Below are 21,944 nucleotides of genomic sequence, written 5' to 3'. Positions count from 1 at the left end.
TGTCTCCCTAGAGAAGTACCCTTTCCTGTGTCTCTCAGGACCAGCTCTACCTCACAGTCGTACCTGGAGACCCTCGTGTCCCTAATATCCACATTCAGCTGTCTCCATGGCGTCTCAGATCTTAACCTAGGACTCGTGCCCTTTCCCCCCCAAATCTGGTCTCCCTGCAGTGTCCTTAGTAAGAGGCACTGCCATTCAGATAGACAGCTGCACGAGGCAGGAAGGAGAGCAGTCGTCCTTGATGCCTCTCTCCTTTTCTCGTTCTTTGAATTGGAGGAATACCCAAAAGGGGGTAAATCTCGAAATGGCCAGTCTTTGAAGCAAACAGTCAACTTTATCATTTCACTAAGAGAGCTAAGCTTTATTTCCATGTTTATTACATGTTCACCGTTGATGTTGTATACATATTAGAGTTAACATACAACTTGGGAGAAAAGCTGGATATTCTCCACTGAATGGGTTAAAAAGGAATGTGAAACTACAAAATCCTTGTTGAAGTGTTGAATTCTAAATTATGGCAAACAGAACAATAATTACCTTGCCATTTTTCTCTTTCTAGTTCTCCAAGATGAATTTCATTATAAAATATTTTCATAACAATTTATTTAAAGAAAGGAAATAAGGGCTAATCATTAAAACCATTTGACTTGAAGTATAGCGTACAAAAATTAAAGAGTCTTAACGCAGAACTCCTATCTTCTATTTAAAATACAAATACTTCATGATGTTATGAATTGAGAGGGATTAACTGACATCAACTGCAAATCTAATGACTTAAGCAAACCCATACATGCCATTTGCTTTTGTCTGGAAGATTTAGGCTGATTTAAAGGTGATACACAGCAGAATTCTATTTGATAACTATGTCAACCATTTGCTACTGAGAATGGGCATGGCCAAATATTAAGTGCTTAGTCATAGAAATTCAGATGAATCAGTTCCAAGGGGCTCATTAATCATTCCCCCCCCTCCAATCTATGGCCATGTTACTAACGTACAGAGTTTAGCATTCACTGAAAGTTTTAGAATAAAACTCCTCTAGCTACTCTGAAACTGCTGAGATTCACAGTACACAAAGAGTATTGTCTCTAGTATAATTCCGATGTTTAAACAAAATCAAAATTACTGGTGGTTATCAAAGTTGTTATTTGGTAATAAATATGTTTTTTAATTCTCTATAAGCCCCTTAGCACATTTTGTGAAGAAAGCTGTGTTTTTAATACTAATTTTTACTTAGATACATTTAAAAGAATCGGCTTAAAATTATTTTCCACTAGGAATTACAGGATGAAAACTCTTAATAAAAGTGAATAATGCTTATTATTCTCAATAAACAAGTGTTTAGAATCATCTGCAAAAACCATGTTCTTTTTAATGATGTTTTTAAGAGACATTATTCTACTGATAAATACCTTTCTCATGTAACTGTTTAGGACAGATGATTTATGGCTTTTTAATTTTTAGTTTCACATTTAATGTCATGTTGTTAGCTTTCAAAATCAGTCTTCCAAGATCAGATTCTTAAATAAGAACAGAAAGGACAAAAGAGAGACAAACTCCTTATCAACATAGCTTCCTCCCTTCCCTGGAAATCAACATTTCTCTTAAACTTCAAGGCACACACTCCTTTTCTTAGACCCCAGGAGCCGACAGACTTTTTCTGCAAACTTCTCACGCTTTGTGGGTCATATGGTAACTATGTAACTACTTGGTTTCTGCACTGTCCTGAGACAGCAGTCATAGACAATAGGCATTTACAAAGAAGAGCAGGCTGACCTTGGCCTGTGGGCCATAGTTGGCCAACTCCTGCCTTAGAACAGATGATGTAAATAGAAAAGAATCATTAAAACTGGTCTCTAGTCAGATGTGATGACTGACTCAGAATCTAGCAGTTAATCACTCTAGAACATTTTGATGTTGAACACGTTGAATGTAGCCAACTTACTACTCTTGGTTAAGATTCTTCTATTCAAACTCATGTCACCATGCTTTAATTTATCCTCATTTAAGAACTTGCTTGAGCATTATTTATTGAGGGATTCAGTTTAAAATTAATAAATGATGTCCATACAATTTAATATCCAATTTAATTTTTAAAAAACTTAATGAAAATATAACAGAATCAAAACATTTAAAATAAGTACACTCACTACCCATTCCAGTAATTCATTTAAGTCATATCAACTATAGAATAGGAAAAATAAATTCAGAAGTGTAATTACTTTAAAATACACTACTTCCACTTTTGTTAATATTTTACATTTATGTATATATTCTATAGTGGAAGCAGAAATTCTCTCTAAAAACATCTCCTTAAAATCTTGAGGTGCATGTTAGAGCCACAGGCAATATCTGACATATAAAATTGCAGTACAGGCCTTCAAATTTGGCATTTCACTGGTACAATACAATGACCAACGTATATAATCACTGTACAGTGCCTAGACATTCCAGTAAGAACCATTATTTTCTTTAATGTAGAATGATTAATACATATTCTACAAGGGGCAGTGAGGTTAGTAATTCTATAGGGTATGTCCCGACATAATTTTCAAATTGTACAATAACACAAACAACTCTGTTAAGGCCATGTTTTATTTGCTGATTAATGGACAAAAGGCAATGTAATTTATTTTCAAGTATTTTCTTGAAAGTCTGTGCTCATAAAAATCATGAAAAGTTGGAAAGACTGTTAAATCACTGAAACTTTAAATATATCTTACACAATCTTGTTTGTACAAAAATACAAGTTAAATATAAACATAAAGCAATCAATGATTTTATGCAAATCTGTTTTATGTGATCTTCAGTTATATATAAAAGTTTCTGGGTTCTGTTATTTGTGAAAAGATCAATACCAGATTGAATTACTATCTATTGGCAAAGGGCCCTAAAAAGCTTACTTCAGCATTAATCTTTTACATGGTTAAGTGCATTTCCTAATTTGAGATCACCTAAACACGGAAAAAAAAAAAAAATGAAAGGGCAGTATGTCCATAAACCAACAAATAATTTGGCTGCAATGTATCATAAAACACAAAGAAACCCCCACACATCTGTACAATAAACATTATATACTCACACGCAGGTGTCTACGTGCGTGCATGCACGTACACACACACACACGCAGGCGAGCACACACACCCCCTCATAAAGCCTAATGAGGCGCTACTTCCAGTTCGATCTTCAGCTTTGCATTTTTTCTTATTTCATCAAATGAATAGTTTTTTGTCACCTTCCCATTCTTGAAGACAGTATGGAGAAGATCCTGTACAAACATAATAATACTAAAATGTAATGGTTATATTAGACTATCAAGCAAAATATACTTCAGTAATGCTTTGATGAATCAGACTGACTAGTCAAATACAGAGATGTTTGATGGTGTTCAAATTATGAAATAACTTTATACACAATGCTGGTGGAGCAGGCAGAGAGCATGGCAATATCTAAAAGGGCTATGTAAAAATATTTAGCTTTAAAAGAAGCAATGATCTAAATATTCTTAAAAGTTTTCCTTGAAGGAAAAACAAAACAAAAAAAACCCCACTAGCTGATCCATCTCTCTGTTTTCAGGTGGAAGATGCCTGCTGCCCAGAAGAGCCATGCTGTTGCTGATCATCATGACTGACAGTGAGCAAGGAGAGCCTGCCAGACCTTCCCTTGTTCCTAGACAACGGGCTCAACACTGATTAAACTTACCAACCCTGGAATTTAATAAATTTCCTAGGCACTGAGTTTTGGACTTAAACAAAAAAACCCCTAAAAAAACAAGAAACCAAACCAGAAACAAAAGTAAGTATTGATTTCTTTGATGAATGCACAGTGACTGATTTAAAAGCTGTGTATATTCCAGAAGTTACTGATACATGTAATCCATTTGATCTATGCAAGGATAACAATCGAGAATTAAAACTAAATCCCCTTTTGGGTCTGGTAAAGCCACTTGGTCTCCCTAAGGAACTGTCTGCCTGCCTTTAGTTTCTCTTTAAAACACCCACAGACATAATCTGTCATGCCTAAGTTTTCCATCAAGATTGAGGTATGTGACCTTTTCTTTCATAAAGTACTATCAGAGAATGGTGGTTCCTACTCTTAAATCATAATGGCATTTAGGATTATAATTGATTACTGCCTCAAACGTTCTAGAGTACCATTTACATACTCTTAAAATCAGTGCCTTTTTAAAATCATAGTTAGGTCTGTGTCTAAAATGTCTCTAGTCCATCTGGAAACACTTGGTGCTAAAAGAGTTAAGTGAAGGCTACCAAAGCCCTAAACAACAGGCTAGACCTAAACGTTAGTTTAGGTTTGATTAAATACTTTTCATTAAAGACAGAAAAATATTTTGGCTCAAAATCTTTAAAGAATATCAAAGTAATATACTTTAAGCAGAATATCTGATATGGTATTAAGAATCCATAGTAATAAATTAATGTTTGGTATAAACTTTTTTTTTTTGGTATTAACTTCTTTCTGATAATATGAATGTTCATGAGTAGTTTCCCTCTGAAAGTGAGTTTTTTCAATCCAGTGGCTTAAATAAATTTTGTAACTTCTGAGTTCACGAATGTAAGTGTACTTTTGCATGTTAAAGACCGTTAGATCATATGGACCACTTCAGCACACTAGAAATTTTTCCAGTTTGGTTGATTTGAATCCAAAAACTTGGTTAAGTCTAGGTTTCACCAATTATTATTATGTCATCAGAATCCAGTCCTGGCCTTTTCATATCTTACACTAACATAACATAATTTGCTTTTTTTTTAAGCCCAGAATTGCTGTGAGAATCATATGAGACTAAAGAAAACTATCTCGACTGGATTCTGTTAAGTTAAAAAAAAATAGTTATCTTTAAGAACATCTCAGAATTTGGATAGCCCTTCCTTTATTAAAATTACCAAAGTTTTACTCTAACATCAATAGCTTCCTTTAAGTATTCTTGGCTACTCCTCTTCAGAAATTATTTGCTGCTAAATTGGCAGTAAGAGTAAGATCAAATACACAAAAGCTTGTTGAAGCTCATCAATCACTACCCTGCGGGTCACTATGTGGAAGAACTTTTACTTTGTTTTTTTTAATGTTATAAAGTTTTTCACTCCATTGTATGCCCAATCTCACTTAGGATCTAGCCCCGTCTTGCTTTTCATCTTATTTTGGTAGGCTAGGTCAGCATTTGTACACTTTTTACAACAAAAGTACTTCGTCCTTCAAGAAAAAATTTGTTTTGAAAATAATTAAAAAATACAACATAAGAGCCCCTTTTCTTAATTTGGAAAGCTAACCTACTGTTAAAAAAAAAAAAGATCAGCATAGATAACATACATGACCATATTCCTCAAGGTCTCCTTTTCCTTCCTCAAGTGTAACAAAATTCCCTGCTGGTGTCCTATGTAAAGATAATCGACCCTTTTTGGATCTTTTGTTGGGATCAGCAACTGGGTCCTTGAAGACATTAATCTGGAAGAAAGAGAAATAAGACTAATCAGGAATGTGGACTCAATTCCCATTAAAGAAAAAAGTTTATACATAATTTATACATAAACTTTAGGTACTTTATAGGTATAACTAAACGAATCCACATCTGGCTTTTAGAAGCATAACTCTAGCCTGTGTTGGAGGACAGAGTCCTCCGTTATGTAAAGTATGAACAAAATCCAAGTACTGAAAATATCCTTTCTTACCACTGTAGATAACTACTACTCTAGTTGTAGGACGTCACTGAAGTTAACATGTAACCCTTAAGGATCTTTTATATTTTGCATTGCCTTTAACTGATTCAACTTATAGCACATGCATGCTACCGAAAAAAAAAAAATCTATGTCAAATGTATTATGGAATCTGTGGCAAGGGAACTAGAATTTTTACTAAGGTAAAGGCTTCCATTCATTCCATTACTTGATAACCTCTCCTTTTGTTACTTTTTACTCATTCCTTGTTATTGTGAAAAGCAAAGAAGACCTAGAGAACCTCAAGAGAACAGAAGGTTTGTTTAAAGATCAGAAGGTAGGAGGCCAACAAAATAGAAGCAAGTAGTGAATCAACCCCAGAACTTTCCAAAGACAGACAGAAATGAAGTAAAGCAGGGAACCAACCCAGGTGTTCTGAGGAGTTCTTAGTCTCCCCCACTCCCACCTTTGGATCCACAGATTCTCAAAAGTCTATGAAGGGTCAGGGCAATTGCTGTTCAGCTGCCTGAAACAGATAGCTTGGGTTCCCCTGTTTTAAGGCTATTAGAATGGGATTCTGGCATCACAACTCCAACCTCATGCTGCACCTTCCTAAAACACTGACAGTGCTGACATGCTTAGCTTTAGTATGTGATGGCTAGGTTAGCTGGCATTCCCACTCGAAATGGTCAGCTCTTTGACTCAAAGGTAGAATACTGAACTAGTGGGAAATGACTGGCCTGTATCATCTCTTAAATCTTATTCTTCCTCCTCTCTCCAAGTCATGTTATTTTTTACCTAATGTCTCTTTTCTTTGTTTTGAGTCAAGGTCAGTGGTACATGTAAACATACTATGAGTTTAGGACCATATCCTTCAGTAGAATGCAGTTATTCAATGCAACAGTCAGATATAGAAGTTAACACAGGAGCAAAAGTTGAAGGACATACCCCAAGGCCATTGGTTACAACATAACTACACTTGAAGGAACAATTCAAGAGATCTCTTGTTAACTTCTGTAGCAAAGCTCCACCAGAACCGAAGGCAATGTTTTCAATACTCCATTTTTTTTGCTTCATGCCTTCTACAATCTAGAGGATTAAAAAACAAAAACTAAGTAATCTGATAAAGGTTATTTTTGCTGAGTCATACTGATGAATAAAAACATCCTAGAGCCATTTTATAACACCATACATGGTGAGGTAAGAGTAAGGCCTACAGAGTTATATTCTACATTTTCTCTTTTAAAAGACCTACCCACCTCAAAAAGGTATAACTGTGAAAGGAGGGGATTTCATTCCAAGCTCCTGCATGTGTGGTGTTGCCATTCTGACTGTGGTTAGGGTTGGGGTAATGAAAGAAATGAGGGAATGAGAAACAACTGGTGATAAAACATTTAAGGTTTTGTGTCTACCGCAGGAATATAGTGTATAATACATAGGATAGACAAAATATGTGTTAATTGACTGTTTATGTTATTGGTGAGGTTTCTGGTTAATAGCAGGCTATCTGGAGTTAAGTTTTGGGGGAGTCAAGAGTTATATATGAATTTCTGACTGTGCTGGGTGGAAGGAGTATAATAATGCAACTCCTGCATTATTCAAGAATCAACTGTTTATAAATTTTAAGCAATTAACAGAAAAGACATATGATCATAAACATTTATGAAAAGAATCACAGCTGTACTTAAATTATTAATGTGCTATTTACCAAACTGATAAGGAACTTAATTCTAAGGATTGCTTTACTGGAACTTTAATATAAAATACATACCTCTTGTAAGGTATTAATATCTACTCCGTCCCCTTGAATAATTCTAAGATAAGGTGGCAGCAACTTGTAGCCCTTTGAGTTCTCAGTAACAGGGAACTTCTTACCCAAAATATCCAAAACCTGTAGGGGAAAATACACACCCAACACAAAATAACTACAACTGAAAAAAAAATGTGTAAAAGCTTTCCACAGTTAAAAAAATGACTTTGCTAGACAATCTTGAGAATATAAAAATTGATCAAATTACTTAAAATGTTTTACAACACTATGTACAAGCCTTCTAAAATTTAGTCTCAATTCCTTTTGAGTACATTAGAAACAGGCATGCTATTTTTCTCTCATGTCAATTTATACTGTAAAGTTGCTCAAAACACAAGTTTTCTCCTTCCCATTTTTCAAATTTTACAGATTCAAGAAAAAAACCTTTAACATTAGGAAATTAAAACAGTAAATATAAGTGAGCAGAGTGGCCCAGTGAAAGCATGCGGGCCCATAACCCAGAGGTCAATGAATCAAAAACAGTAAATATGGTATTTTTAGTAGGTATATAAAACATCATTTGACAAACCTATAATTAAGATTTGGATTTATTCTGCCTATGCCCAACAGTTTGTTTGGCTTACTTATTTTTTTAGATTTATTTACTTGAGAGAGAGAGAGCAAGCAGGAGGGGCAGAGGGAGAGAGAGAGAGAATCTTAAAGTGCGAAGCCTGATGCGGGGCTCCATCCCACGTCCCTGAGATCATGATCAAGAGCTGGACGCTTAACCAACTGTGCCAGCCAGGTGCCCCTGTTTGGCTTATTTTGTCTGATAGAACCCAAATATGAATTACAAACCTCAAAGAAATTATGATATGCAAAGCTGGAAATGAATCATATATAACCCAAGTTTCTCTGGAGTTCTCATTTAAAGGTGACACCCATTTTTTTAAAGACAAATTGCATATTATGCAAATCATCCCGCTCGTTCATTGCCTACTTTTATTTTTTTTTAAAGATTTTATTTATTTATTTGAGACAGAATGAGAGAGGGAGAGAGAGCACATGAGAGGGGGGAGGGTCAGAGGGAGAAGCAGGCGCCCTGCCGAGCAGGGAGCCCGATGCGGGACTCGATCCAGGGACTCCAGGATCATGACCTGAGCCGAAGGCAGTTGCTTAACCAACTGAGCCACCCAGGCGCCCCGCCTACTAAGTTTTAGAACAGCTGAAATTCCTGAACACTGATCTAAAATTTCTCAGAAAGCTTGGTCAGAGATATAAAAGACCTACCAGACATATATTTACCCCCATCACTCCCTTTTCCTAAATAAAGATTTTACCAATGAGAAAATTACATATTGATGACTTGGTTTATTCTTAACTAGGTCAGTACATTTTTATTAGGTAACAGGGAAAACATGAAACTTGTTAAGTTTGCTAAAACCAAATTTATTAGTATTTCAGGCTAAGACCTTAAAAATGGCCTATTATTGAATGGAACAGGAAAAGACTTCCTTGGTTCTATATCCCCCTTTCTCAAGGGTAAGTAATTTATCATCTAATCATTAGCTCGGAAAGTGTGGTAAAGTGGAAAGGCAGGAGCCAGAAAGATCTATGTTGGGTATTTGGCATATTTTACATGTTGTGTGACCTTTAGCAAGTTATTTTAACCTCTCTAAGCCTGTTGCTTTGTCTATAAAACAGATGGTAGTATTTATCATAGGGTTTTCATAGAGATTAAATGACACAGCTTAAGTAAAGCACCTAACACAGTATTTTTCTAGTGGTAGGCATCAAATAACCTGCTCTTACTACTGATTTTCAAAGAAGGCAAACCAAGTCCTGAACGCTAAAACAAAACAAAACAAAAAAAACAAAACAGCAATGCTACATTGAGGATCAACAGCATCTCCAAAGAATCACTATCTAAGAAGTATTTTCGAATTCTTTTTAATTCCACGTCACCTTGCGTGTATTTCTTTTGCACTAAAAACTTCAAAGGTATAGCAATGACTTGTGGTAAAGAAAACAAACCACAAACTTGGTAACCAAATCACAGGATTAATGTTACTAATTAATTTTCAAGGTAAGTAGAAAATATCTGTTCAATGTTATTATCTATTTGACAACATATAAATAACCCAGAACTTTGTATCCTTGGACAAATTTATTACACCCCTGGGCTACAATTCTAAAACAGATAGTTCTGAAAAGGCATGTGCACAAATTAAAATAGTACTGATATAGCTCATCTACAGGCATTTTAATAATCAAGTTATGTGTTAAAATTTACCTTTAATACAGTGTCCAGAGGATTTCCAGAATCAGGTCTGATTATCAGCGGTGCCTCTGTACTTCTTGACAGTATTAGATGTCTTAGGTCTTCACCCCATATTTTTTCACATGCGTTGTAAATGTCATAGCTATCGCTGACCACAGATACAGGCACTGATGAAAATTGTGTTACTATATGTTCAAAAGCATCTTTTTCACGGTCTTTCCCCCAAGCTGTTATGGTACTAGAAAACAAAATGAAAACAGATTTACTTAGGCAGACACATCTATTGCTGAATCATCTCTCATGTACCATACTTACACCATCAACAGCGCAAAGGTGAGTGATTTAGCTTAATGAATACACATCATAAGGTTCACTGACTATTTGGGCCATGACACCCCCTGGCTGAAAATAACTATAGTTATTTTAACTTAAAGTCATAGTCACCCAATTTTTTTTGTATTCCTGAACCTACTCATTTTAAATCAGTTCACTAGGGGCGCCTGGCTGGCTCAGGCAGTAGAGCATGTGACTCTTAATCCCAGGGTTGTGAGTTCGAGCCCCATGCTGGGTGTAGAGTTTACTTAAAAAAATCAAATCAAATCAGTTAACTAAAAAAAGCACCTGCTGAATGCACTCTGTACATTATGGCAAGATGTCAGAAAGAATGAACACATATTCCTATTTTGCTAGGCAATGCAAGCACTTGGCTCCCTTCTGTGAATTTTCAAAACCATATACCAATAATAGCAGGGACATATATTTGTCTTTTTGAACTTTAAAAATCTTATACTTAAAGGCAATTACTTAGGCAATTATTTGTACTGTACTATATATACATATAGTCAACTAACCCTTTACTGGTTATATTTTCAAATGGCCAATATGAGGCAGTCATTTATTTCATCTATAGAGTATCCACGACTAATTAATACATGCCCAGGGACTGTAAGGATTTTAATACTTAGTTTGGGCAAAACATAATTAAGATGGGAAATAAAATGTGAGAGTATGTATTAGGCAAAAACTGCTATAGTGATTTTTAAAATGTCCTCAATAATGATTCTTCTTATTGAATAGATTAATAATATGTAACAAGTACTTCTTGGCTAATAAATATAAGTCAAACAATTTAATAATGAATTTGAAAACTGTTACCAATTCCTCATGCCAAGCAATTTTTCCTTCTCCCTAATTTTCCAGTCTTCATCTCTACCACTTCCGTTTTTCTAGTAAAATAATGGGAAGACAACCCATTCATTTATTGTCTAACCCATGCAGGTACAAATTTATCTCAAAACTATTTAAAGATTTTATGTACTTGACAGCGAGAGAGGGAACACAAGCAGGGGGAGAGGGAGAAGCAGGCTTCCCGCGGAGCAGGGAGCCCGATGGAGGGCTTGATCCCAGAACCCCCGGATCATGACCTGAGCTGAAGGCAGACACTTAACGACTGAGCCCCCCAAGCGCCCCTCAAAACCGTTTAAAGAGTCATACTAATCTATGACTGAAACTGTCATTTCGTTACGGGTTTTGTTTCTTCCGCCTAAAGGACTGGAGTAAACTATTTTCCCATGCTGTCAATGATATGCTGGTGCTAACAGAGCATGGACACTTCAGGGTTACAAAGACTTAGCTGTCCAGAGACTCCTTTTATCTGAAATGGAGAGACAGCATGTCTAGTCCCATACAACTCATTCTGGAGCGAACGCTCTTCCTGACAATTTCAGAGGCTGCTAGTAGCTCCGAAGCCAGCTCCCTACTTCACACCAGCATCTGCAGGCTAAAGGGAAACTTAAGACATGGGTGAAGAGCAGCCCCTTCTTCCCATCAAGAACCACTACTGTCCTCTTTAGAAGGATGGAGAGAATTGAGCTCAAAGAATACCAACACTAGAGAGCTTTGCAATGTAAGCATGAACTCATACAGGTAAAGCTCATCGCCTACACAGGGATGTTTTCCCAGCGCTGGATCAATACAGCCACCTAACTCTGCTCTTTGTATCACCGACCACACTTCACTGTTCATTTTTAGTCTTTTACTTTGTTTTCTCTTTGGTACTTGAACTTCCCTGAAGCTTGCTTTCTCATGACTTCAGTGACCTCTCCCCCATTTTTATTTATTTTTTTCCGATTTCTGTGGTTCCTCTTTAGTCTCCCTCAGAGGCTGCGTTCTTCTTCAGTCTAACCATAGGCTCTGACCCAGTGCATGCTTTCCTCCATCCACCTCCCTTTGTGAAAAACACTCAAAATCCCCTTGTGGTAAGGGTTTCCAAAATCTATACCTTAGAGTCCAGGTTTTTCTTCTGGACTTGTCAGGTAGGAAGATGATTATCTTTATTATATCGATCTCTGTGGAGACACTTCCTACAGCACCCTCTGCATAATCCATTTGTAACACCTATTTTTCTGATAATAGTATTAGGTATATGGAGCTCATAAGTATTTGTTCAATGAATTCTACTAATGCCATATTCCAATTTCCAGCATCAAATCAAATCATCTTTCCAAAGTTTGAAGGAAAGATTATATAATAGCATGTTTTTTTTTCCTCCTCAATGTTCTGTTGATTTATTTTTGTTTTACTTATATAGTTTAACAAGGCAGTTTTACATAAGCTCAAAAAAGTAGCATTTTCTTAACCACATGATGTACAATTTTAAATTGGGTTCCGCATTAAATAGACTAATACCTCTCTTAAATTTCTTGGTCAACCAAACTCTCCCCACATCTTTGGGTTCAGTGGGGTTTTTTTAAAAAAATGTGTTATCACTGGCTATAAGAAAGCATGGCTTTGCTTTTGCACATTCTCAGAAAAAGTAAATCAGGAATATGAAAACCATTATATGAATAGGGCAAAATAAGAATCTAAGTTTGTGAACTGGTAGTACATTGGGAAGAAAACAGAAAAGTCCTGTTAAAACAAATGACAACAGCATATGTTTAAGTCCAGATTTGTATATTAAAATATTTATAACAATAATGGCAATGCTCTTTTAGAGTTCTCTTATCTTGAAGTTATTTAGATGTTAGCTCATTTATCCTTAATGACCTTCTGATGTTGGAGATCTGGAATTTTAGCTCCTCCCTTTTGGCTGGATGGACAAACTGCTCAAGGCCACCTAGATTGTCAGGTAGGATTCATTGGGTCACTCAGATTTCCCAACTTTCAGCCCAAAGCTCCTTTCACTATACCATGCTATTGTTTAAAAGACTTTTCTATTTAAGAACATCTGAAATATTCTTATATATTAGAGTCAAATTTACAAGTGTAGCAAGTATTATGAGACTTTAAAATGGATTTCACTCTGTTTTAACATGAACACACTAAGAAAATATATCTTTATTCTCAGATTTATAGTATCATACTCGTGATGTTACTACTATGAAAACAAAACCATCAGTGAAGAGTCTAATATACGGATACTACTTACTTTTTTTTTTTTTTTTTAAGATTTATTTACTTACTGGAGAGCATGAATGGGGGGAGGAGCAGAGGGAGAGGGACAAGCAGACTTCCTGCTGAGCGTGGAACCTGACACAGGGCTCCATCCCAGGACCCTGAGATCATAACCTGAGCCAAAATGAAGAGCCCGCTGCTCAACGCACTGAGCCATCCAGGTGCCCACAGATACTATTTAAGTTTTTAGAAGATGGACATACATCTAAGTCCAAAATAAAAATACTGTAATGCTAGAACCTTCATCTGTTGATGACATGTCTTGACTGTGAGAGTATTCAACAGGGCCCTACTGATACAGCAATGCCCATGAATGTTTGCGGAATCTACCCTCTACCAGCCCCAACCTAATCATCAAGTTTTAGCAATTTCATCTCCCAAGCCACTGCTCATGTTTATTTAGCCCCTTCTTTCCATTCACTGACCCACTGGGTTCTGCATCTTGTCATCTCTCCAAACTGTTGCAACAGCTTCCTATTCAGCCTCCTAACTTCTTGTTTCTGTCAATTTATTAGGATATCCTGCTATCAAAACAATCTTCCTAAAATATTTCTCTGATGACAAAGCTCCTTATGCTCAAAACGTCAATGCTCACTCTCATTTGAATAAGTAATTAGATTAACCTAGCATGATGTGCAGTTAACATTCAATGTCAAATGAATTTGAGGGCCTTTACTAACCTGTCTTGGGTCTACCCCTATGTTCCCAACAAAATCTCCATTATGTTTCAGCCCGTATCCCCTAAACAAACATATTCACTCTCCTCTTTCACTCCTGCTCTCTCAGGACAATGCTTGACCTGTGGTAGGCATGCAATAAAGATTATGTCTGCCATTAAATTTTGCTATTTTTTCAAGAAGTGATGATTTCACATAACCATCTCTACAAAAAGCTTTCTTGATCCTGCCAGTGAGGTAACATCTTTCCTTTCCTTCCCTTGTACAACTAGAGCACTTTAACTTCTTTACAAGTACTTCATCAACAGAGCAGAATGTTGCTAGTTTATTATTTTTATACTGAAGACAGGGTCCATTTCTTGTATCTTTCTATCCCTTTTAGCACCCAGTAGATTGCCTTGGATAAAACCTCAGCTTTATTCTAAAACTCACTGCTGGTTTTAGCACCCTGCGATATCCAAGTATGAGTAGAACTTAATAAACTTCCCCAAACTGATTACAGTAAATAATTTTGGTTATTAAGAACCAGAAACTATAAAAGCTCCACTGACTTTGAATGAAGTTAAATGCAGGAGCAGAGCAGTTGCACTCAAGATTGTAACTGCCTTCTCATTTAACTTGAGCTGGCTTAGCCAGAGCCGATAAGAAAGCTTTCATCAAAGGGCCTTGCTCTTCTACAATAGAGGGTACTGGGTCCAGGTGACAACTTGCAGGGCATGCAGAAAGCAGGAAAGTGACCAAGTTTTACAGGGAGTGCTCCTAGATTTAACAAATAAAACATACCTGCATGTGGCAACAGAGCAGTTCTTAAAACTTCTTAAAATAAAACTTACATGGCAATGAAAGTGTCAAAAGAAAGCTCTTCAACAGTTTTTATTAGGATGGTTCCAAGTTCTCTCTCTGATACTAATCTTTAATACCTACTATAAATACTGAATTTGTATTGCTTACATTTGTGAAGATTTACTGTAGTTCCTGGCTTGTAATTAAGCAAAACATCACTGAATCACCAATACAAGAGTGAAAAAAGTCATTTTAGAAAACAAATGTTTAGATAATAGGAGGATGAAAACAGAATTGTACCTGTGTTCTGCTGCTGGAATAGAATAGCCTGGAACAGGATCTTTCGTTCCATAGTATTTTTTAACAAAAGTAATTCCTGCTACTGTATCTGTTCCTTTGAAGTTAACCAAATGAGCAGACGCTCCTATGCCAGCAGTCTGGAAAATAAACCACAAACCAAAATCCAACAAAAGAAAAAGACCCATGCTTTGAGGTATAAAGTGTATCTCTCAAAGGAATTGTCTTCAACTATTCTTTTTATTTTTTTTAAAGATTTTATTTATTTGACAGAGACACAAGAGAGGGAACAAAAGCAGGGGGAGTGGGAGAAGGAGAAGCAGGCTGCCTGCGGAGCAGGGAGCCCGATGCGGGGCTCGATCCCGGGACCCCGGGATCATTGACCTGAGCCGAAGGCAGACACTCAACGACTGAGCCACCCAGGCGCCCCGCCTTCAGCTATTCTTGGAGAGATAGATATTTAACTATTATCAGAGATAACACGTCCTATGACAAAGATCCAGTTTTCCTAAATATTTAAGGAGTCAACTGTTACCTCCTGCAAGAGACCTACTGAATAGTGACCCACCCCCATTTCCCACCAGCCTCTTTTCCCTTACTCTGCCTTGTGCCTTTTTGTAGAACATTACCTGACACCTGCTAAATTTATTATAATATATAACATTGTATGTCTGCCCATCCATCCAATATATAAAAAATAGGGACATTTGCCATGTACTCTGAACAGAGGCTAACACAGAGTAGGTACTTAATATATATATTGACCGAATGTCTGGAATTTTAAAATGTAGCCTACTCAGAACCAAGATCAGTATCAGTAACTTCCCCCAAATTTATAATGGTAATCTAACCAACAAACCACATTCTATTAAATGAAGTTCATTTCAGTTTCTTACCTCTTGGGAAGAAACTCCTCTGTAGCCAAAATCATGTAACTTGTATTCCAGACCATCTAAGTTACCAGATGTCTCCAGCAAATATTTGGCCAATATTTTCTTCTGCTCTCTAGAATTTGTGGCCACTGTGATTGGATACCAGGACTGAACAAGAATAGTCTGTAGTGATAAAATTAGTCACAATTATTAGAATATAAACTATTGAGTTCTTTCTGAGGAAAATCCCTGCTTTCTCTGGAGGGACATCCTAGAGATCATAATACCAGAAATACCAGTTAAGACATTTGAACTGTATAGCAAGATGCCCATCTTGTGCATTCCAGATATAGTGAATAGCTTAGCTCTCAAATCAGCAACACAAAGGATAAGCACAGCAGGACCTTAATAGTAGAGAACATGAAATTACCTAGTTTCTATCCAAAGCGCCAACGAAGCAAATAATATTTAGAAAGACTATGTGATAAAGGACCAATTTTTTTTAAATTTTCAATCTGTCATGGACAAATAGTTTTATAAAATACACTCACACTTAGGTGTTGAGGCAATTACCATGAAAGTTTCTAAATAAGTTTGGTTATCCTCAATTTCTGTATTTAACATGGACCTGCATCAAATAGTTTATGGACCAGCATGGGAATACACTTTGAATAGTATGGGTATCATTTACTTCTCTACATAGTCTTGGATCTAATTTTTCCTTAGATCTATTGTGACTACCAGTAGGTTCTTTAGTTCGGAGATGCTTTCGCTTAGCACTAGAGAATTCTATTCACTGAGTTATGCTTTACGTCCTTGGCTTTTATCAAGTCATTTTAAGAAAGCTACATGAAACACTTCTGCATATGCTGTAAAGCTGTGAGGTCACTGTCTACTTTATAATTCTTTTTAACAGCAAAAAGGTTTGGTTTTGCGTTTTGTTTGGAAGAGATGGTTACGTTTAGCCCAATGTGTTCATTCCTCAGCCCCTTTGTAAGTCTGAGACATCTTTGCAGAACACTTGGGCTCTTCTAAACATGTTCTGAAAGAAACCTAGCACCAATATTGATATTGATAAAGCAATTCAGTATTTTTAGTGGGTTTTAAAATACAGTGCATGGTGAATAGCAAAGAATATTAGCAATAACTCTGAACATACACTGGGAAAGGTCATTGGAAGGAATACTATTTAGTGGCTTTTTAAAATGTTTTAAATCAAGGATTGCCTGAACAACATCTTTATAAGTAACAAGTTTGTTGGATTTGGTATCAGACTTCATTTACAAGGTGGTAAACTTGGGTTGGGGATTGATAAGATTGGGATAAACCTCCTCTTACCCTTGCAACAGAAACCCACAAAGGATGCAAAGTTACTATGAAGAAGCCTCTTCTGGAGACTTGGTATTTAGAGTAAACACAGTTTTTTATAAAACAAAGGATCTATAATAGAAACCATAATAGGGATTGTGTCAGACCATAAACTGTTGTGGCTTAGATAAAAATAGCTAGCAAGGATTGAAATTATTTAAGGTAATATATATTAATAAAATAGAAAATAAATTTGATGGAAGTTCTGTTTCACGTTCTAAGCAAATAAAAACAAGGAACTACGTAATGTTTTTTCCCTTCAAAAGCGAACAGTCTCATGCTGGATTTTACATTTAGTCATTTTTAAATTAAAAATGGTATTTATTTGCTAACAAACTACTGCTCTAAGATGTCTATATTTACATTTTTAACTGCATGGTTTTTTAGTGAAATACACCAAGATAATAATGATTATTACAACAGGGTTTTTTTGTTGTTATTGTTGTTTTTAAAGGCTAGTGTTTTTTTTTTTTTTTTCACTTTCTGAAGAAGATAAAAACATACATGAAGCAAGGTGAGCTGGGAATTAGACCTCTATGTCCATAAATATCTGCTTTATGGAAGTTCAATTAGACACAAGGGACAAGTACTTATTGACTAAACCCTCAATCAGAAAATTAAAAAAAAAGTGAAAAAGGTTACCCATAGATGATGACTTTCAAAATAAGATTTATCTATTTGGGATCTTTTGGCATTGAAGGTAAAAGGATAGATGGGTAACTCTTCCTCTTGTGTTTTTGTAATATCATCCTCTTAAAATCTAGTATTTCCCAGTACAAAGCAGTAAACTATTTTAAGTCTTTATTTTGGGTAATTGGACATTTTTTCTGGGCCTATTAGCCTACCTTAAGTTGATGTCCCATAAAGAGCCTAATTAAGAGAGTTTTAAATTTTCTGTCAACTTAGACAATGTATTTCAAACACATTCTTAGACCCCTTAATTCTTCTAAATTTTCCAGTCCTTATAAATAACCTCAAATGTATGATTTTATAATATAACAACAAATTAGTTTAACCAATAAACTACTAAAATAATGAATTAGTTCTAAGCACTGGGTAAACACCTCTCAGATAGTAGGGTGGTATTTCTGTAGTCACTTTCTAGGGTATTTCCTCTAGTAGAGAAAATCTAAATTAAGCCGTTGAGAAGCTAAGTAGATTATTAATGTCAAAACTATGAGCATATGAAAACAGGACTGCTTAGGTACAGATGAACGGAAAACAAAGAGCCTTGCAGTATAAACTCAGAGTCTCTAGTGTATCCTCCTTTTTGGGCTTAGAAATTAAACAAAAAGATCAGCAAGTCTTGAGTATTGTTTAGATGACAAATATCAGGTGGTAAAGCGTAGGCTCTAGGCTGATTAGATAATGAAGAAAGCTGTTATTAAAAATCTGAACAAAATTCCTTTAGTATAATTAGAACAGAATATCCACAAAAAATCTTAAGTTACTAAAAATAAACCTGTGCCACTTTTCTCAGTTTTCTCTATGATAATATACACTTAGGATTGCAACAAACAAGATGGAGGCCAACAGAGCTTTAACAGTAATAGTTCTTAATAATTTCACTTAGATAAAGTCTCAGAACATTATATTTCACTGGAGGGAACCTTAAAGATTATTTAATCCAACTGTTACTTTATAAATGAGAAAACTGAGGCCTGGAAAAGTTTAGTAAATTGTAGGAGATTATACAGCTTTATTAGTAGCAATTTTAAAACTAGAATCCCAGTTGAATGGTTTTTACACCTTGAGTTGATGTTAAATAGTAATTAAAATAAAACAATTCACCTCAATCCAATTTGTAAGCCAGTAACACTCTGGATCTGTGTTTTCCACTGTGAAGAGAACATTTCCTCGGGGAATGACATAGCCCTCAGGAACAGCTTTTATTTCTATTGGAAGATGCCCATCATATTTCTGGTAATAGACAATAATGAATTTATTCATTCAACAGATGATATGCAGTTACTTGTTTAATAAGGTTCTTTATATTTTACAGAAGCTAATCTTACTATCATAGAAACTGCAATTGTACATGTTACTGTATTGCTAGAATATCCTTATTCTCTTGAAATAAAATTAGCTAAAATGATTAACAGTTTAGGCACTGATACTAATTTTTAAATTTTATGTTATCAGAGTACTTCTGATAAGAACATTTCTCACTAGAAGATAATCTCAAAGTCATCTAAAGAAAAAAGTTGTTTTTTCCCATTTCTTCAAAAAAAGTTTATTCCAACATATTCCAAGAACACTATCTTTCTTTTCAGTAGTCATTTTCATAAAAGAAAAGCTAAAGGTTAAAAGACAAAATAAGGGACTGCTATTAGCAACAAACAAAATAACAACAAACAAAAAAGAAAAGAGAAGGCGCCTGGGTGGTTCAGTTGGCTAAGTGTCTGCCTTCGGCTCAGGTCCTGGGATTGAGCCCCACATCCGACTCCCTGCTCAGCGGGGAGCCTGCTTCTCCCTCTCCTCCCTGCTTGTGCTCTCTCTCGCTATCTGTCTCTTGCTCTCAAATAAATAAATCTTAAAAAAGAAAAAGAAAAAAAAAAGAAGAGAGAGAGAGATCCCTGCCAGTAGAAGAATCTTAAATAGGTTTTCTCTTTATTCTGGTAGTTGACCAAAACCACTTTAGGAATAGATAGACCAATCATTAAGTGTACTTTCTAAAGCTTTGGCAATCAATATCCAAGTGCAATAGTTCTCTCCAAAATTAGCCTGAAACATATTCGCTACAGAGTATGTTTTCGGACATTTAATTATGCCTCTCTTCTTTTAAAGGTAAAAGCTGTGGCTAAATTTGGCTAGGAAGGCAAATTATTTCAGAAATCCTAGTAGTTTTAATGTGATTTGGGACAGATAACTAAATAAAAGAAAAATCTGTTTAATGAGAAGCACTGGAAGGCCTCCTGATAGAGCAGAAAGAATTACTGCCTTAGAAATCCTAGCATGGACTCAAAAATACTGACCTGGACTCTGGGCAAGTCATTTAACATCTCTAGGTCTCAGACTATTCTTAAAACAGGGTTAGATAAGACTAGATTAGATCCCTAAAATTCTCTGAACATAAAATCAAAAGATTTATCACCCTGGCTACTGGGAATTATATTAATAAGCTTAACACCTATTACTTTTCTCTTCCCAACAAACCAAATGGGGTTAAGTGCAGGAGTTAGCCAACAGATTTTACTGATCTTACTTAAGATACAGGGAAAGTACAGCACAGAGTGCTTACTTGACTTCTTCAAAGACCCTTAAGTAAAAAATAGTAAAACTCAGTATTACAATATAGGCCTGAAAGTTAAAGTATTTCTAATTATTTTGTGTTTGATAGTCTACAGTGGAAAAGACATTTGTTTTTAAGACATAAATGAACACTTGACATGGCAAGATGCCAAAAGATCCAATTCCCAATCTATCTTTGTAGTAAAGACCACCACCAGAGGACATTCAACTCTCATAACTCAATTCCCAGGTCTTTGGATGCTCAAAAGTTTAAGTAATCGATCCAAACATGCTAGGTATGAATATTACAGGACTTAAGTAATCGATCAGGACAACAAAGAATAAAAACTGACTTTATGGATCAACATGGAACCATTCCAATGATTCAGTCAGGGAAATTTCCTAGAATTAATGCATAGTGATAGACTCACTGCATCTATTCCCTTAAATGATCTATAGCCAAGAAAAAAACCTAAATTTTAAAACTGCCAAATAACCATGCCCTTTCTTATAGTACACTTTCAAAGAAAAGATTAAATCTCCTTTCTGAAAAATGCTAGTGATTTAAATAATTCATTTATATTATAACCAGTTATTGAGACCTGCTATAGAAAAAATTTAAATGTCACCCTTAACTTTTCACAAGAATATCTAAAATAGCCATTATATTCGGGTCACAGACAGAAAAATAAGTCATAAGTATAGTCTTCTATTCAAATTCCTTTTAAGAAATTTTGAACTAAAAGCAAAACCAAAGTAGAGCAAAATGTGAAAACCGTTTTTTACCTCAAGAATATAGTTCCATCCCTTTTCATTAAAGACATCATCCTGGAAATGCTCTCTATACACCTCTTTGGCTTCTTGGATCTTCTCTTTGGTCACTACTTTACCTGAAAAAACAGATTTCTCCTGTTTACATTTCTAAAGGCATTCTATAAATTGCTGAGTTGCTGTAGGATTAATCTTTCTAGATATTTCACCATTCTATGGATAAAAAACCAAGAACTGAGAAGTTAAATGATCACCCAGAGTCAACAGCACAGCCAGAAAAGGAATTTGCCCTTCTGCTCACTCACCCTAAGCATATAAGTTCTTATTTGAAAAGGAGATGTACAGAAGAAATTATTATTTTTAAATCACAGTAATAAGTTAACTTCTAAGTTGGTATTTTTTCTATCACTATTAATATATATACTCTTCAAATTTGATATAGATAATTTTCCAGGTGAACCTTTTTACTTTATTTATAAAGGGTGTCTTCAGGGCTGATAATCCAATAATTTACACAAGGACTAAGTTTTTGCTTCTCAAATATACTTTTAGTTATCTTTAGCTGTAAAATGAGGATAATAGTAGAGCACCTACTTACAGGATGACTGTGAGGACTAAGTGAGTTAAGACATATACTTAGCATAATGCTGGTCTATAATAGGCAATTCATAAATTTTAGCTATAATTATAAATAATATTTTATAAAGTCTTTAGGCTGTAGAACTGAAGTATGACATCAATCTTTAGTAACTTTCTCTATATAAGGTCACTAGTAAACTCATTTAAAA

The 21,944-nt window shown here is 35.4% G+C and overlaps 1 protein-coding gene across 1 annotated transcript in view; it reads right to left on the bottom strand.

The window, feature by feature from the left end:
- Positions 1 to 337: 337 nt before the first annotated feature.
- The window catches only part of NAMPT (nicotinamide phosphoribosyltransferase), a 39,938-nt gene continuing 18,331 nt past the window's right edge, over positions 338 to 21,944 (bottom strand). The window contains exons 4-12 of the mRNA XM_035020371.1: positions 21,172 to 21,275; positions 18,946 to 19,074; positions 15,811 to 15,969; positions 14,918 to 15,054; positions 9,714 to 9,939; positions 7,442 to 7,561; positions 6,619 to 6,759; positions 5,326 to 5,460; positions 338 to 3,268 (exon numbers count right to left, since the gene is read on the bottom strand). Coding sequence (XP_034876262.1) covers positions 3,158 to 3,268; positions 5,326 to 5,460; positions 6,619 to 6,759; positions 7,442 to 7,561; positions 9,714 to 9,939; positions 14,918 to 15,054; positions 15,811 to 15,969; positions 18,946 to 19,074; positions 21,172 to 21,275 — 1,262 coding nt within the window. The 3' untranslated portion in view covers positions 338 to 3,157. The remainder of the gene's footprint in view (positions 3,269 to 5,325; positions 5,461 to 6,618; positions 6,760 to 7,441; positions 7,562 to 9,713; positions 9,940 to 14,917; positions 15,055 to 15,810; positions 15,970 to 18,945; positions 19,075 to 21,171; positions 21,276 to 21,944) is intronic.

This window comes from Mirounga leonina, unplaced genomic scaffold (assembly GCF_011800145.1).
Source record: "Mirounga leonina isolate KUSES-001 unplaced genomic scaffold, KU_Mleo_1.0 Mir_174, whole genome shotgun sequence".
NCBI classification, from domain to species: Eukaryota; Metazoa; Chordata; class Mammalia; order Carnivora; family Phocidae; genus Mirounga; species Mirounga leonina.
This window is presented reverse-complemented; position numbering and strand designations above follow the sequence as displayed.